The sequence below is a fragment of the Lycorma delicatula genome, chromosome 5 (genome assembly GCF_047948215.1).
Source record: "Lycorma delicatula isolate Av1 chromosome 5, ASM4794821v1, whole genome shotgun sequence".
Taxonomy (NCBI): domain Eukaryota; kingdom Metazoa; phylum Arthropoda; class Insecta; order Hemiptera; family Fulgoridae; genus Lycorma; species Lycorma delicatula.
In genome coordinates, this window is record NC_134459.1 from 111,995,072 (window position 1) to 112,011,411 (window position 16,340).

A 16,340-nucleotide genomic window follows, 5' to 3' on the forward strand; every position below is an offset into this window, starting at 1 on the left:
ACTTCAAAATTTATAAAACAATTTAATTTTCAGCAAATTCAAAATTTTAAAAACAATTTATTTTTATGTAATTATAGAACTACTGAAGAAGCAGGATCCTGCGATAAATGATTCTTGGAATTTATATGGCAAGCTTAACTTATGTATTTACTGTGTTTTGGGGGTTTAAATTTTATTAGCATAGTGGTTTGTTAATGAATTATTTGAATTTTCAAAAAATGATTACAAGTGTTTTTTAGGTTTACTGTTAGATAGATCCCTTATAGGAACTACATACTTAAGTGTTAAATACAAGAAAGCCCTAAACATTTTAAATGTTTATCAGACATCAATTGGGACTCAGATAAAGAAATATTACTGCAGCTATATAAAGCATCGGTTCAGATGAGGCAACATTCCTTCCACATTAGTGGGTCAGTAAATCGACACAATTGCAGAATTTGGGGATCAGAGCCACCATATAAAATTATCGAACATCAGTATGACTCTCCCAAAGTCAATGTTTGGTATAGACTGACGAATGACCGTGTTGTGGGCCCATTCACTTATATAGAAAGCACAATTAAAGGAAATATTTTCTGTGATGTGCTTGAACTTTAGATCTTTCCACAGATTGACAATATTGAAGAAGAAACAAGATTAATTTTCTGTCAGCTAGTTGGTCCACAACCATCCACATTACAACTGTGTCTGTGCTGCACTAAACATTCGGTTTCAAAACAGGTGAATTGGAAGAGGAGGTCCGATCTCATGGCCAGCAAGGAGCCCAGACATAACCCCACAATTTCCTTTTGTGAAAGCGTATGTAAAACATTGTTTATTTGGAGAAACTTTGTGTCATCAACCACCAATAGTAGAGGATTGTTGCATCAGTAGCATCCATTACACCTGACATGCTGGTAAGAATGTGAGAAGAGCTGGATTAAATTTTCAGTAGTAAAAAATTTGCACTCCTGTTTTTATGATTAAAATGTTATTTATTGTATGAAGTTAATGATTTAAATTTTCTAATTTTTGTTATATTAGGCTACATATTGGTAAAGGAGTGCAACTTGATTTGCGAGGTGAAGGTGATGTATGGTTACGTTGTCTGAGTGACCATTCTGTGTTTGTTCAGTCATATTACCTTGATAGGGAGGCTGGTCGTGCACCTGGCGACGCTGTTCATAAAATATATCCTAGCGCCTACATTAAGGTTTGTATTAAAATAAATGTAACTTTTAATATTAAGTAAAATTCAAGCCACCAAAATACAGTAAATAGATAAGTTAAACTTACCATATTAATAATTAATATTATTTATTTGAGTTATTAAAAAAAAAATTAATAAATTTGTTAATTATTTTATTAATAAATTATTATTGCTGTCATCAGATGATACATGCTATTCCTCTCATTTTCTGTCTTCCCATTGTTTCTCCTTCTCAAACTGTCATCAGTTTTAAGATATATTTTTCCACATTTTCCTTAACTCTTATTTTCCATTTTATCCTTAGCTGTTCAGTGAAAAATCAACCGCAAAGTAAAACAGTAATTGACAATTTCTTTTAATTTTTCTGTCAGTGTTCTGACATTTAACCATTAGTTACATTCAACCATTAAAGGTGTTCCATAAATATGTGTTTAAAAAGGCTTATATACATTTGATGGAATTTTTTTTTTCCTGTATTATCAAACTCATTTTTTCAGATTTGTTTCATTGTTCAAAAATAAAAGTGTACTACAACAGTTTTTAAAATTATAATTATTCAGTATAAAAAGAATGTAAATATCTTTTTCTACTAAAATAATGTTGTAATCATAATAAATTACAGTAGTTGGATATCCCAGAACTTACTATCAGGTATGTTGATTTGCTAAACTATGGTTCCCTAATTAGTTCTATCCTTTACTTTTATTTCTTAAAAAGAAATAATAATAAATATTTCTTAAAAGGAAACTAATGGTAAAGTTCTGAGGAACTTATATGAAAATGGAACTTACTTAATAAAATATGGTGAGATTATAAATGGAAAATGGTAAGTCTGGTAATGGCATTTCAAATTGTGAAGTTTTATTTTTTCTTGTAAGTACTCTTATATTAATTTTTATTTCTACTGCTAATTTATTATGTTTAATAAATTGTCATCAAATTACTTTGAATTGTTTTGTAAATAGCTATTATTTTTCTTTTAAAAGGTTTTTGATCTGAGGCAGTGTCATAGGCAGATGCAACAACAGGCAGCAACCGCACAAGCAGCAGCTGCTGCTCAAGCTGCAGCTGTAGCGGGACATATACCAGGACCTCATTCTGTTGGAGGCATTGCTCCAGCTATCAGTTAGTATTAGTTTCTGTTCTCTTTTTCTTTTTTCTTTCTCTGTTCTGTGGCATATTTTTCCTAATGGTAATTTAAAGAAATAAAATCTGTTCATGTTCTCTGTTGTAGCAAATGTACTTTACAGCAGTAAATCATTTGTCAGTGTTCAAACCCCTAAATTATGCGTAAACTAGTTTACTGCTCCTAATTCATCTAAATTAACAAATATAAATAATGGTTTGTACATGTATATCTTGCTGTATTTTTCCCTGTCTGAGTTTTTGGATAGTTCTCAAATTTGATTCAGTCTGGTTTCATTCATTTAATAATTTATTTTGTTTTTGTTATATTAAGATGTATCCTGTATCTTTCCACATTTTCCTTAACTCACACTTTCCATCTTGTCCTTAACTGTTCAGTAAAAAATTAACCACAAACAAAAACAGTGATTGGCAATTTCTTTTAATTTTTCATTCCTTAAAAAAACTATTTTTATTTTATGTGATGTAAATCACATAAAATAAATGTCCTTTAATATCAATGTTCTGTATTTATTTTTAAAAAGGAAAAACATTCTTTTTTGTTAAAATACTTTCTAATTTTTAATTAGTTTATTAGGATTTATGGATTTTATCAGTAGCATCTTTTATTCTTCTTTTTTAGTGAACAAATATTTATTTTTATTAATACTTGGCAAGCTTTTTAGTCAGTTGACCAGACAATATTTACCTACCTTTTTGTAGGCTCAGTTAATGTTAAAGATAACATCACTTACTGCGAAAACTTGATTTTTATCAAGGCTTTTTTCACATCTTGTGAATTTGATTCAGTGGTTGAAGAAAATTTAAGAAATAGTAATAAATATGTATCTTTCCTATAAAAAAGGATGGTGTATGGGTTTGTTTGTTTGATGTATGTGCTCGCATTTTTATTTTAGCTGTTATTAGCACAGAACAGACTACATGGTGCGCCTGGCAGTTGCGTGCAGCACACGAATGATTCATTCATTTGTACAGTTTATACTTCTCAAATGAGTCATTCGTTCAAACAATATATACTTCTTATACAAACGATTTATATAAAATTATATTTGTGTTTGGAATAAAAAAGGAAGACATTGGGGATTAGAGCTGTGTTAAAAAACCACAACTAAAGAAATAGCTAAAAATGTTCAGGATTTTAAATGTTTTTGTTGTTAGTACGCTAAATTCATGAACATTATTTAATTGCAGTTGGCAAAAAAATTTAACAAAATCATGTGTAATGAAACATAAACATAAACAGTGGGCTGTAAGCTCGCATTTTTTGTAATGTATATTAAAAGGAAAACATGAAAATTATTTGTTTTTCTTTTTTAAGAAAATTATTTTTCTTTTTTTTCAGAACAAATAGTTAATGCACAGTAATTCAGAACTACTTTAATTTTATAGAACTTAAATATTTCTTTCAAACATACATTATATGAAAGAGTTCATTTTTGGATTGCAAATTTGTACTTGTGTGCTTTTCATGGTTAAAGAATGTTAAAGTTTTTTGCACTCTATGAAGTGAAATTACTGTGGGTATTAAAACATAATCTCAACAGCAGGCAGTCACACCATACATGTGATTAGTACAGTTTTATTTTGGATTCACTTATAATACTGATAGACAAAAAAAAAATTTATAATGTTTCTAAGTGTAACACCATTTCTTGAATTGCTTATTTGTGTACATTACAGATCTGTAAATACAATTTACGTGGTAATTGTTGGATTTTTGTTTGTCATAAAAAATTTTTGCAAACATCTTTAAATGAAGTCCAAGCTGCATTTTCTACATTATTTAACATTGAGTTAAATGCATCATCTTTGACCAACTCTTATTTGAGGACCAACAAATATTCCTTCTTTAAGTTTCCCTTCATTTACATTTGGAAATTTCTGCCTGATGTACAAAAATCCCAGGACTAGCCTTCTTCATTGCTTTTATACAATTTTTCATTAATCCTAGCTTGATATGGAGAGGGGGTAAAAATATTTTTTTGGGTTCAACTAAGGGCTTATGATTAATATTTTTCCCATTTGGAGTTAAGTAGTCTCTATTCTTCCACTCTTGGTAACATAATGTTTATCCATAGCTCGACTGTCCCATTCACAAACAAAACACGTGTACTTAGTATAGCCTAAGGAAATAGCTATAACTTTCAAATCACCACATATGTTCCAGCTATGTTTTTTATAATTTATTTTTTCAAGAATGTCTTTCATTACATCGTATGTCTCTTTCAAATTAATTCCATAAGCGATTGGTATTGAAGGATATTTGTTACTGTTGTTTAGTAGAACCACTTTTAAACTATACTTGGACGAATCTATGAAAAGCCGCCAGTCGTCAGGTTTATGAACTTGTCCTAAGTCCAACATAAGCTCATCAATACTTGTGCAATAAGCCAAATTATTTTCATCAATAAAGTACTGAGAAAATTCTTTTTGTCGGCTTCGAAAGCCTGAAATGTTTGTATTTTTTTGAAGTAAATTCCAATCTTGCAGTCTTGATCCTAGCTTGATTTTTTGATAAATTTAATTTCCTAACCAAGTCATTTAATTCACCTTGTGATATAAAATGTGACTTATTGGAAGATAATTCAAAATCAAAGTCATTTTTGTCTTCTTCAGTAGTGCCGAAGTGATTCTTCATCGCTGCTTTCGAAACATGCATTTACAGAGGGTTCAGGAATTGGAATAATTTCACTGTGAAGTAAAGGCCTGATTGCAGATTGCAGTGAAGGATTACAGTATGTTTAGATTTTTTAGAAATTCCAGATACACTTGTTAAACAAAAGTAACAATCAGTTACATGATCCTTTGGTTCACGCCAAACCGTAGGTACATATGTCATAATGTGTGACTATGATATCATTTAATTCTTTTTCTAGTATTGTTACCTTACAATTTATACCTAACAAAGTTAAACAATAAAAAATGAGCTAACAAAATACAATACAGGAGCTTAAAAATCTTACTATACGTTGAAAAATGAAAAAATCCTTAATTAAAATTTTTCAAAAAAATGGTGGTTGATAGAAAGATTCTGTGTTCATATTTGTTTTCAGCATCAAAAACAGATTAAAATCATGTATCCTATGTTACGAAACAAAAATTATATTTATCGGTGTAATTTTATGCACTTTACTATTACCACACCAAGTGTGGATTTATATTTTGTCTGTCACAATAAATGTTTTTCACTAAGGGTTATATTTCTGTATATGACTGTCATTTGTACAGGTTTTATGAGAATTAGAAATTGGAAAAAAATTGATGTAGTAGGAATGGAAGTATTTGTTAATGGAGAACGGAGTTAAATGAATAATATGTAAAGGTAAACTCCCCTCTACTGTCTTTACAATATTGATCAATTTTATATTGTTATGACAAATTTGCTTGTTATGATTGCATTACCAGCCTCATAAGAAAAATATATCTTATGTTTAAAGATGTCATTATTTACTTGATTCAAGAACTGCCTGAGTAGAATTTTAAGTTTGTTCTATGTTGTATTTTTGATACATATTGCAATAAAAATCATGAATCTTTTTTTAATAATGATAATTATTTTTTTTAATGTTTTGTGCTATTTGGATTTATATGATAGGTCTAAGTGCTGCTGCCGGTATAGGTGTTGACGATTTAAGACGTCTTTGTATTCTGCGGCTGAGTTTTGTCAAAGGCTGGGGCCCAGATTATCCTCGACAGTCTATAAAAGAAACGCCTTGCTGGATTGAAGTAAGTTTTGCTTGATATTTTAGTTTACTTTTTGTTGGAATAACTAAAAACAGCATTATGTAGATAATTAATTAATGCTATCTGTTAAATCTTGTAAATAAATAAATATGTATTACACAGTGCAAGTCTAGTTATAATAAGTTTATAATTAATAAGCTGATTATAGCAAATCATTTATTAAATATTTAGTTTTATATCTACAGTTTTTACTTATAGCTACTTTCAAAAACTTCAAATTTTATGTGCTTATTCTGTATTAACTTTTTGTATTGCCTGAAATATAGCCAATTTTTTATATTGCTGGTTTTGGAATCAACTAAGTCTACCATGGCTTTCTGCTATTTTTGTTTGCACTTTCTGTTTCCTTTAATTTGGTCAATAATTATAGCCTGTAACCAAGATGAAGTCCCACATTGTAACAAAATAAGATAGATCTTTATCTCATTTGCTTCTAGTATCTCGTAGAAGGTTTTTGAAAATAATAACAATAACTTACCCTTCTTAGACCATTTTTAAGAGAATTTTAAAATATGAAGAAGAAATATGATAATCTTGAAATTTTAATAAGCAAGTGATGTGATATGCTGTTAACAAATTGATATTGCTGTTACAAATTAAATAGATATAATAGTATTTTATATTGTGAAACACTAACTTCTGCAAAAATGTCAGCATACAGACAAGAAAAAGTCATCTTATGTCGGTCGTGTTTGAGCTTAGCTTATTAGGTTATCACAATTTTTTCTTATTTCTGATGAAGTTCAGAGTTTTATTGAGTTAAATGCTAATTATTTTCAACAGATGACCTACTATTTTAATTACATGGAATTTATTGAAAATTTGGTGTTTATATTTTGAACAATGATTTAATTACTGTAGGCAAATTTTAATCTACTTTAATTTAATTATATGAATATATTTTAATGCTTTCCAGTCAATAGCCGTATGTGAAACAGCATGATTCTTAGTTCATTAGTCAGCAACTGGATGAGGTAGAGTGCTGGGATTTCATTGTTCTAAATATGTTTTCCCATATGCTGTACTCTTTTGTCGATTTCAGTATCAACCAATACAGTTCATTTTCTTTCATTACATTGTTGTCACTAGTTGCAAGTTCTGTTAATTCTAACAATTTTTTGTTTTCTATAATCAATATATTGCTTAGAGCTGTTCTCTATGTGGGAAGCATTCAATCTCCATGACCAGACACTCACTAGTTTTCAAGATAACTTATTTCAGTTTGTTTATATCACATACTAGCACTATAAAACCTTTTTTATGTATATGAATTTTGGTGGTTTTTAATTTCACTGTTATATATATGTGTGTGTGTTATTCTAGGTTTATATGATAAATTTTATGATAATAATTTTTCCTTATTAGTTCATTTAAAAATTTTTCAAAATAGGGAAACGTGACGTTATTCAATAAATAATTTTGAAAAACATAGAACCTAAGGTGCTTTAAGTATTAATTTAGTACAAACACAAATTCTGGACCTTAATGTAAAAATGTCAGTCTGGGGGATTAAAACAGATTCATGAGCTTAGTCTTGAAAGAGTTAGACTAATGCATTGATTCTAGTTTCCCTTCAGGTGGAAGTCTTAAATTCCTGCTTGTAACAGTTATTTTAGTAATTTTATATCATAGTTATTCAGTCTATAGGTAATAAATGGACTATTTTTACAAGCTTATTCATAGTTTCAAATTGGTTCCACCTGTAACCCCCTCAAGGGATGTTGATTGACCTTTATGTGTTATAGAACATGAAATTTTTGGTTCCCTTCTGTATATTAGTATTTACAGTTTTATAACTTAGAATTCTTTGAATGGCATATCTTTCATACTTAGGTACAATCACTATCTGTAGATAAAAGGATTGCCCCCATAATGTCAGGGTCACCTAATTTGAACTTTCTTGAAAATGATTAATTTTAAAATTAAAACAATTTTGATAAGAATATATTTTCGTACCCATTTTCTGTAAGTTGAACACCATAACATTCTTCTGAATAGTTTTTATGAAATTATAGCTATTATGAAAAAGCATTTGCTGTCAACAAATAACATATTGCAATCAATAATGTTAAACTCAAATTGATGGAAAGATTTTCTGTAAGTTCCCTAATTAAAAAAACATAACAATAACTGAACATTCTTCACCAGTATTAAGTTATTATTTTTAATATATATTAGGAAGAGCTTAATATTAGACTAACTTAAGAATTAGCAGGCTAAAAATTGCATCCTTAGAACTGCATGTATGTTTTGATAAAAATATATACATTAACATAACTTACAGCACAGAGGTTCATCGGACTTACTAAAAGAAGTATCATTTGTTGTCCCAAATTGTAAAATGAATTTAAATTTATTTTTACTTTAGCAATGTAAATCAAGTTATTAATCACATTGCTGGTCATTTTGTTTAGATGATTAAAAAAGAATTATTTACAATTATATAAAAACAAAAAGCCCAATCTCTTATTTTTATTTGAAAAGCAGGCATTTTTTCCTGCTTACCTGTGTTTTTATAAAGTGAATTAACAGAAAGCAGAAGTTAATTTTCTTTATTTATGATAATTTGAAGACTTTGTTAGTAACTCTAAATGCCCCAAGCTTAATTTTTCACTTTTATTGTCACGTTTTTGCAATTTGACAATGATATTGAGAGATAGTACATATAAATATTCTTACAAATACAATTTATTTACTCTTAAATAACTTATAATGTAGAAAATAAATTACTTGTAAATAGCAAAATACAGTACCGATTTTACTGTAAATTGTACAATAGCTAAAACAAATTAATATGATATTAACAAGAGATTATAACAGCAAGATAACAATTATGAAATCAACAATTCACTTTATACAAGAATTATTTACTTTGTGTTTAAAAAAAAGAAACTAGTACACTTTTATAAGTGATGTTCACAACAAATTTACTGAACAGCTTCTTGTACTTAATCACCATCCTTACTGTACTTAATCAAAATGAATACTCTTGACACACTTTGCTCATTTGTTACCACACACTCACAAATGTGCACATTGTACTGAACTGTAACTTTGTTGATGCTCAGCAGTATTTATATCTCCTGGCTTAGGGAGTAGGATATCCTTCAACCTCCACCACAGATGACAAGACTCAGCAAGCTCAAGATAGTTCTGGCGAATAGGATAGTTATCATCGATGATATAACATTTTCTTTGAACATCACTTACGTTTCTGTCCATCAAACCATCCATGATGAGCTCGGCTTTCATAAAGTCTGTGCACAATGGGTACCAAGACAGCTTACTGCAGAACATGCAGAACACAAGCTCAAATTTGTTGGTATCTCCCAACCCTTACTTGATCACTTCAAGAAGGAAGGCAACATTTTTAACCAGAGTAGTCACTGGTGATGCTACATATGTTCATCATTATAAACCAGAATCTAAACGCCAAAGTATGGAATGGAAACACTCATGATCTCTGACAAAGAAAAAATTCAAGACTGAGCCATCACACAGTGATATTTTTGTAATCTAAGGGAACAAAAGTGAATTTTTTTAGCTATCTATGCAGGTTAAATTGTTGTTTATTTACAAAGGGAACAAACCATATTACCCGGAACTAAGAGTTAAATTCCAAGTGCTCTAAGACATCATGTCACTTATCTGAGTTTCCTCGATGAATATCCTGTGTTTCTGTTTACTAGTAGCGGTTATGTCATTATTTTTCTAGACATATCAAGGTAAGTTTATGTAAGATTTTACTTAACCATGTTCTTTAATTTAATTATTGACCGCCATAAGAATTGATTGTTTTTTTCCATTTGAGTAAAACATTTAAGTCAGCTTGAAGTCAAGTTGTAGTTTATTATATCTCATTATACCAATGTGTAATTGTTTTCTTAAAGAATTACTTGTAACTTATAGGAAATATTTAAATTTGCTTGCGCATATTTTCGATTCTCATACAAGTTTTCCTTAATTACAGATGGCTACACAAATTTAGCATCAAAAGTTTTTTCAACATTTTAGTTTGCTAACGACAGAGAATCAAGAACAGGTGCTTTGTTACGTTATATTATTTAATTAATAGTGAAAAATTTTATAAATGCCTAGAAGAAACACGAGAATTATAAGAGAGTACTCATGGTATGCAGTGCCCATAAGCATACATAAAATTCTCTTTTACAGCAAAGATATTATTATTATAGAAATTGTGCATTCTTCCAATAGGCCAACTTTCAAAAGAGGCACAAGAGGCCAGAAATAAGGACAACAGGAAATTTAGAGAACTATTCACAAGGAAATCATCAAGGGTTGATACAAATAAAGATTTAATTAATAGCTTACTATTAATTTCAGACCCACTTATAGCAAGCTTATTATGTATGTGCTCCCCAAAAACCAAATGTGGTGAAATCAATGGGGAAGTATGTGAGCTCTTGGAGGTGAGAGATCCAGTTGATTCCAGATTCATCTGATGCTGATTCCAAATAATCATCTCTTTTAATATTACATGTATAATATTGTATTATATTTCTTAGTTCTTTCTTTCTACTTATTTTGTAATTACAAATGAATTCTTACCATTTTTTATGGTTTACTTTATTTTAGTGCTTTTATATTTCACCCAAAACCCTTAACCATTTATTTAACCCACTGAGTTTGGGCTAAATAATTTTGTCCCTCTAAATTATGAAAATATCACAATGTGCATTAATAGGAAAGATTATGCTAACGGGTTATGCAAAAGGGCTTATACTGGAAGACTTCACAAAAGAGGGGATTACAAACAACAGTGTGAGTTGTAGTGAAATGTTGGAAAACAAACTGAAGCCAGCAATTCACTACAAACACTGAGGTCTGTTCTTGAAGAAAGTGTTACTGTTGCATGACAATGCCTTCTCCACACTGTTCATACCATCATCAAGTTTAATTTTGAGGTACTAGAACATCTTTCCTATAGCCCAGATCTTGCTACCCCCCACTTTTATCTGTTTGGGCTGCTCAATAATGCTTTGCAAGGTCATCAATTTTCCACAGACTTAGACATGCTTGGAACTGTGCAAAAGTGGCTTCACAAATCATCGAAAACCTTCTTAGACGGAATTCACAAGCCTGTAGACCACTGTACCAAGTGCATTGACAAGAGAGGTGACTATTTAGAAAAATTATATGTAAATAAATTGTAGAATAAACAGTGTATATAATTTTTTACTATTTTTGAAATAACATATTGTTTATTGAATTTGTTTCTGGTTATTAGGTGGTTACAATTTATGAAAAAATTGTATACGCTTTGTTTAATAATTTTATGAGATTTATTTAAAAAATAAACTTCATCAGTAGTAATGAATCAAGGGAAATAGAAGTAGTCGATTGTACTTCAAGCAAATTCATTTGAAATCTATGATGAAAGAAAAAATTATTACTTGCATTAAGTCTTTTTACTTTTACATTATTTATGTGTTTATGAGAAGTTGATTTTTAACATGCCATCTTTGTATGTTAGATATCAAATATTTTAAGTAAAATAGGACCATAAAAGTAAACTACTTATAACAAATATAAAGTTACAAATTGTTGGGATGAGTACATTTCTAAAAATTTCATAAAGATAAATAAAAATTGTATAACTCCCAATAAAATTATACTAGATGCAGAATCTGAACAAGTTACTGCTTATAAATCTGCCAGGTTCACTGTTAGTTATGGATTAATATATGTTCAATAATAATTTACATTGGCTGATGCGTCATAAAATTCAAAGAATTTGATTGTACTGTTTCATGCTCTCACAATTAAATTGAAATTACTTAGAAAATAATCATCTACAGTAGCAGTTTAAAATAAATCTCTTACGTTTTCTATTACTAAATTTATCCCATTACTAAAGATATTAATCATTTTAGATCCAATATGATCTGATCATAATCGCATCTACTAAAAGTAGTTAGTAATTCTCATGCTCTACTATTACATTGTTACTATTATTTATTCTGTCCTATAAATTCTTTGATGAAAATAAACTCACATGAGGAGAAATTATTATAATTTGTCATTCAAAACTTAATAGAAAGTAGAATTATGAGTGTATTTTAAATTACTTTTTTTTTTAAAGGTTCATCTTCACAGAGCTTTACAGTTACTGGATGAAGTTTTACATACGATGCCGATCGATGGACCTCGTGCTATCGAGTAAGTGTTACTAATTTCTAAATTCTATATAATAGTTGTAAATTAATTTTTATGTATGTTAGAATTTGGTAGCTTTCCATCTATAAAATTTTGTAAAGTCTGTAAAAATGCCAAGCCTGACTACCAGATTTTGAACCTGAATCTTCCAAATGAAGCGCAGAGATTCTAATGCTCTTTCACAAAGGTAGATGGAGGTGCCGTAAAAATAGTTAACACTCACAAATTTAAGGGTCATTTCTGTCCTTCAGAATTTGTTTAGTAAATTATGAGGAATGTGTAATTAATTGTAGCTCGAATAATAAATAGGATATGACAAACAGTTTGACAAATTACATCACGAACATGTTGACCAATGTGACAGATCTGTTGCTTCATAGAACTGTTCGATGACATTTAAATGGAATTTGTACCTAGTTTTATTAGTTTAGTAAACATGATCCATTTGTTTTCAAATACATGGATGATATCTAAAATGGTACACCACTAAAACAAATTATGTTAGACCAGGAATATGTTTTTGAGCTGTGCTTTACTTTTTTGCATATTTAAAAAAAACCTTAAGTAACTAACAAGCATACAATCTGTAAATAGCTATTATAGCAGTCAATATGTTAATTATAATACAATTGAGATGGCTACATTCAAAGCAAATGCATTCTTATATTATAAACACTTTCTTCAAAACAAAAAAGTTTTTAAAATAAAATAACCAGCCAAATAATAAAATATATTATTTGATCTACAAATGTAAGACCTGTTTTCTTATGACTTAAATTGCTAAATAAAGGTAAGTTGCTGGTTTTTTATTCAAACCCTTGTTTACAAGTATGACTAAAAAAGCTTTAAATTCATGTATGGTGACTTGTTTCCATGACTATAACTTAGGTGACATATTATGTTTCCCATGAAAAAACTCAGTGGCATAGCAGTTAGTTTCTGTTACAAAAAGATTAATTAGAAGTAAACAGATTGAAATATTCAATGGGATAGGAGAGGTATGAGGGGGACAATGTTTGGGCCCAGATACCTCATTGAAATCAAATGAATGTTAGAACCCAGTGGCTTTCCTTCTTGTATTTCTTCCCATTCACCATCATCAATTTCATTGCGTACTGGCCCCCAACTATCATTTAAGTTGTCCCCAGAATTTCCTGGTAAGTTAATTTGGTTATCCAAACTCAATATTATCTATAACTTGAACATCAGTGCAATGTCTACATCACTATTCTGACTTCTAAGGTACGCTAAGTGGACTTGTAATATGCGTACTTCGGTAGGTACATTGGGATCCTGTGGATAAATCTTACTTTTTTTTAAATCCATTTACAATTACTTCTGGGTTCAATTCATTCAAAATAGGAGCAAATTCTTTCTTTTTCAATATCGGATTATTCATGTGTTCCAAATGCCACTGGTGGACCCTTTCCTTCCATTTTCCTTTCAGTGAACGACAACCTGATACATTCTTGGGCTGGATGATGTGTGTGGCATTTGGGAGGAATGCAACCAAGATTATACCAGTCTCAGAACAAAACTGGCTTGTGTAAAGTGTCATGTGTGACACGTGCCCATCCATAAAAAAGTTTCTAGGCAAGGGAATGTTATTTTCTTTAATCTAAGGATAAAATATATTTGTTATAAATCCATAAAAGAGCATCCTAGTCATTAAGCCACTTCCAGATTTCCCATTTCCCCAACTGGAAAGAACTCCTTGGGCAATATCATTAGGTATTCTCTCACATCGGTAAATTACTAAGGGCAGCGCCATAACTCCAGAAGCATTTGCAGTTATTAAGACCGTATAACATTCTTTTTTGTCCAAATTCACGACCTGGTACACATATTTGTCCCTATTTTAGATTAAGATTTTATATCCCCCTTTGGGTTCAAGAAAAAAACAGTTTCATCTACATTAAAATTTCTACAAGTATCTTCTAAAACTGTCGAAAGATTCTGGTCATTTAGATAGAGCGTTCGTAGGAAAACCAACCATTTAATTCACTTGACGTGACATTAGATCTTGAAATTTTCGGCTTACCTCATCGATAAGTCTGGGTATGTCTTTAAAAATGATTTGAACCATTTATGTCGAGACCTAAACACAGACTCCTGTTGTAATTTTGAAGTAGTGAAAGGACACTGTTTATAACTTCATATTTTTATAATAGAAAACCAGCCTTTGCCATACATTTTACCCACTCTTCCATAATTAACTCCTTGGAATTGGACAAATGGGGTCAGGTCCCATCTGCTGTTCTATCGGAGATTTCCCAGTTCTCTTATAGAGAAGAATGACTGGGAACACTGTGCCACTTTGCTGCTGAAGCCACCAATGATCCACATCTCACATCTTCCTGGGCTTTCTCCATCTGCTCAGGAGTGTAATTAAAGCAGCTCTTCTGTTTCGGCTTAATCATTTTCTAAAATAGGTAAAAACCAAACAAAAATTACATTTTATTTATTTTTGCAAATGTTTGATACAATTATTGAATTATCATATCTAAATAAGGACCAAGATATAGTCAGTTTTGTTTGTGGGTTCTCAGTGTTAAAGAAGCAATCGTTTTATTTTTTTTTTTAAATTTTTGTGACTAGAAACTAGAAAAATATTTATATCATAGACCAGTAATTGACATGTCAACAAACCAGTATTTGACATCCCCTGTCATTTCCTGGTAACATGTGTTTTTTTTTTTTCAGTGGACACAAGCCAGATATTAGTTATTTAAAAAAATATGTTGTGTTATTTTATAAAATAACGAATTTCAAGTGAAAATCGATTAACCAGTAAGTGACAGGGCTGTCAAATACTGATCCAGGTTAGTACTCAGTAAACCAACGCTTGACATGGTAGATTAAAACCTTAAATAATTAACTGTTGTCAAATTTAAAATATGCACACAAAAGAGCCACTCATAAATAATACAAATCGCCAAAAAACATCATTAAAAAGAATAATAGATTGAAGTAACAAGTTAAATAAGGATCACTGTCCTAAATATTTCCTTAGTGAGAGAAGCACACTTAGTGTTGAGAACAGGCAGCTGTTACTGAAGGCTCAGCCAAAGCCTCCTATAATGCTTGACAGGAAGGATCTTCTCTGGTTGTCCACCAGAACATAGTACTTAACTGCTTGAGTTTGAATGCCTCAATATCGCTATGTAGCTAATTAAATTTATTTTATTTTATTTTAAGACTGGTACCTTTACCTTACTTCAGTGTTTAAGCACAGTGTTATTTACAGTCTTTGCAATCATAGATGCACATCAGATAATTTTGTTAGTATATTGAATCAGCAGTCATATATTTTATTTTACCTGTAAAGCTAACAATGTTATCATTAAATTTTGTGACTAATTAAATGTTAAAATATATAATAAAATTTTACCCTACTGAGTAGGGAAAGCAATATATGATGCATAGTTTTGTTGAAGGGATTAATTAGTCTGTTTCTTTAGAATGTCCCATACTTTTCTATGGCTGTGACAATTGTAAAGCAGCTGAATTACATGATACACTCTAGTTTTCATAGAGTAATGATATTGAATGTTAAGCCTACCCTTGTGACAATTACACTATGTTCAGTTCAGTGAAGAAGGCAACAGAAAATCACTTCACACTTCATTTTCTGTAATAACCCTGGCATGGGAAATTTGATATTCTTGAGAATGTCTACGTCATTTTCAGGAGTAATTTGTGTCACAAAAGATCACCTAACAAAGTAGTTATGGCACCTAAAAAGCAGATGTTTTATAATTGTGGGCTTTCAAAAGTTTAGCAATGATTAATGGAATAATTAGAAAAAAGGTAATTTAAATTTTGTTCATTTTTATTTTTTGGTTTTCTTATTTATTTTAAGAATAATAGTCATTTAAAAAAGTTAACTATATATTTTAAAATCATATATATAAAACAGTGAAGGAAGTATGTGTTTCTGATCAATGGATGTCTATAAAAATTTGAACATTTAGGTATTTTGTGTGTTTGTGTTAGGCCAGTAATTTTCTAGAAGCTAAATTGATTTCATATAAACTTAGAGATAAATTCTTTAAAAACAGATTGAAATAAATTTGTTGGA

The 16,340-nt window shown here is 30.0% G+C and overlaps 1 protein-coding gene across 8 annotated transcripts in view; it reads left to right on the forward strand.

The window, feature by feature from the left end:
- The window catches only part of Med (Smad/Smad4 homolog Medea), an 86,193-nt gene that overhangs the window by 57,730 nt on the left and 12,123 nt on the right, over positions 1-16,340 (forward strand). For 7 of the 8 annotated variants that reach the window (XR_012756510.1, XM_075366869.1, XM_075366870.1 and 4 more), the window contains 4 exons: positions 1,027-1,195; positions 2,179-2,317; positions 5,934-6,064; positions 12,186-12,262. Coding sequence is in view for 7 of the 8 variants with exons in the window: in XM_075366869.1 (XP_075222984.1) it covers positions 1,027-1,195; positions 2,179-2,317; positions 5,934-6,064; positions 12,186-12,262 (516 nt within the window). In the remaining variant the exon portion in view is untranslated. Of the gene's footprint in view, positions 1-1,026; positions 1,196-2,178; positions 2,318-5,933; positions 6,065-10,052; positions 10,537-12,185; positions 12,263-16,340 lie in introns of those variants that run through there. The other variant, XM_075366872.1, reaches the window with a different exon arrangement.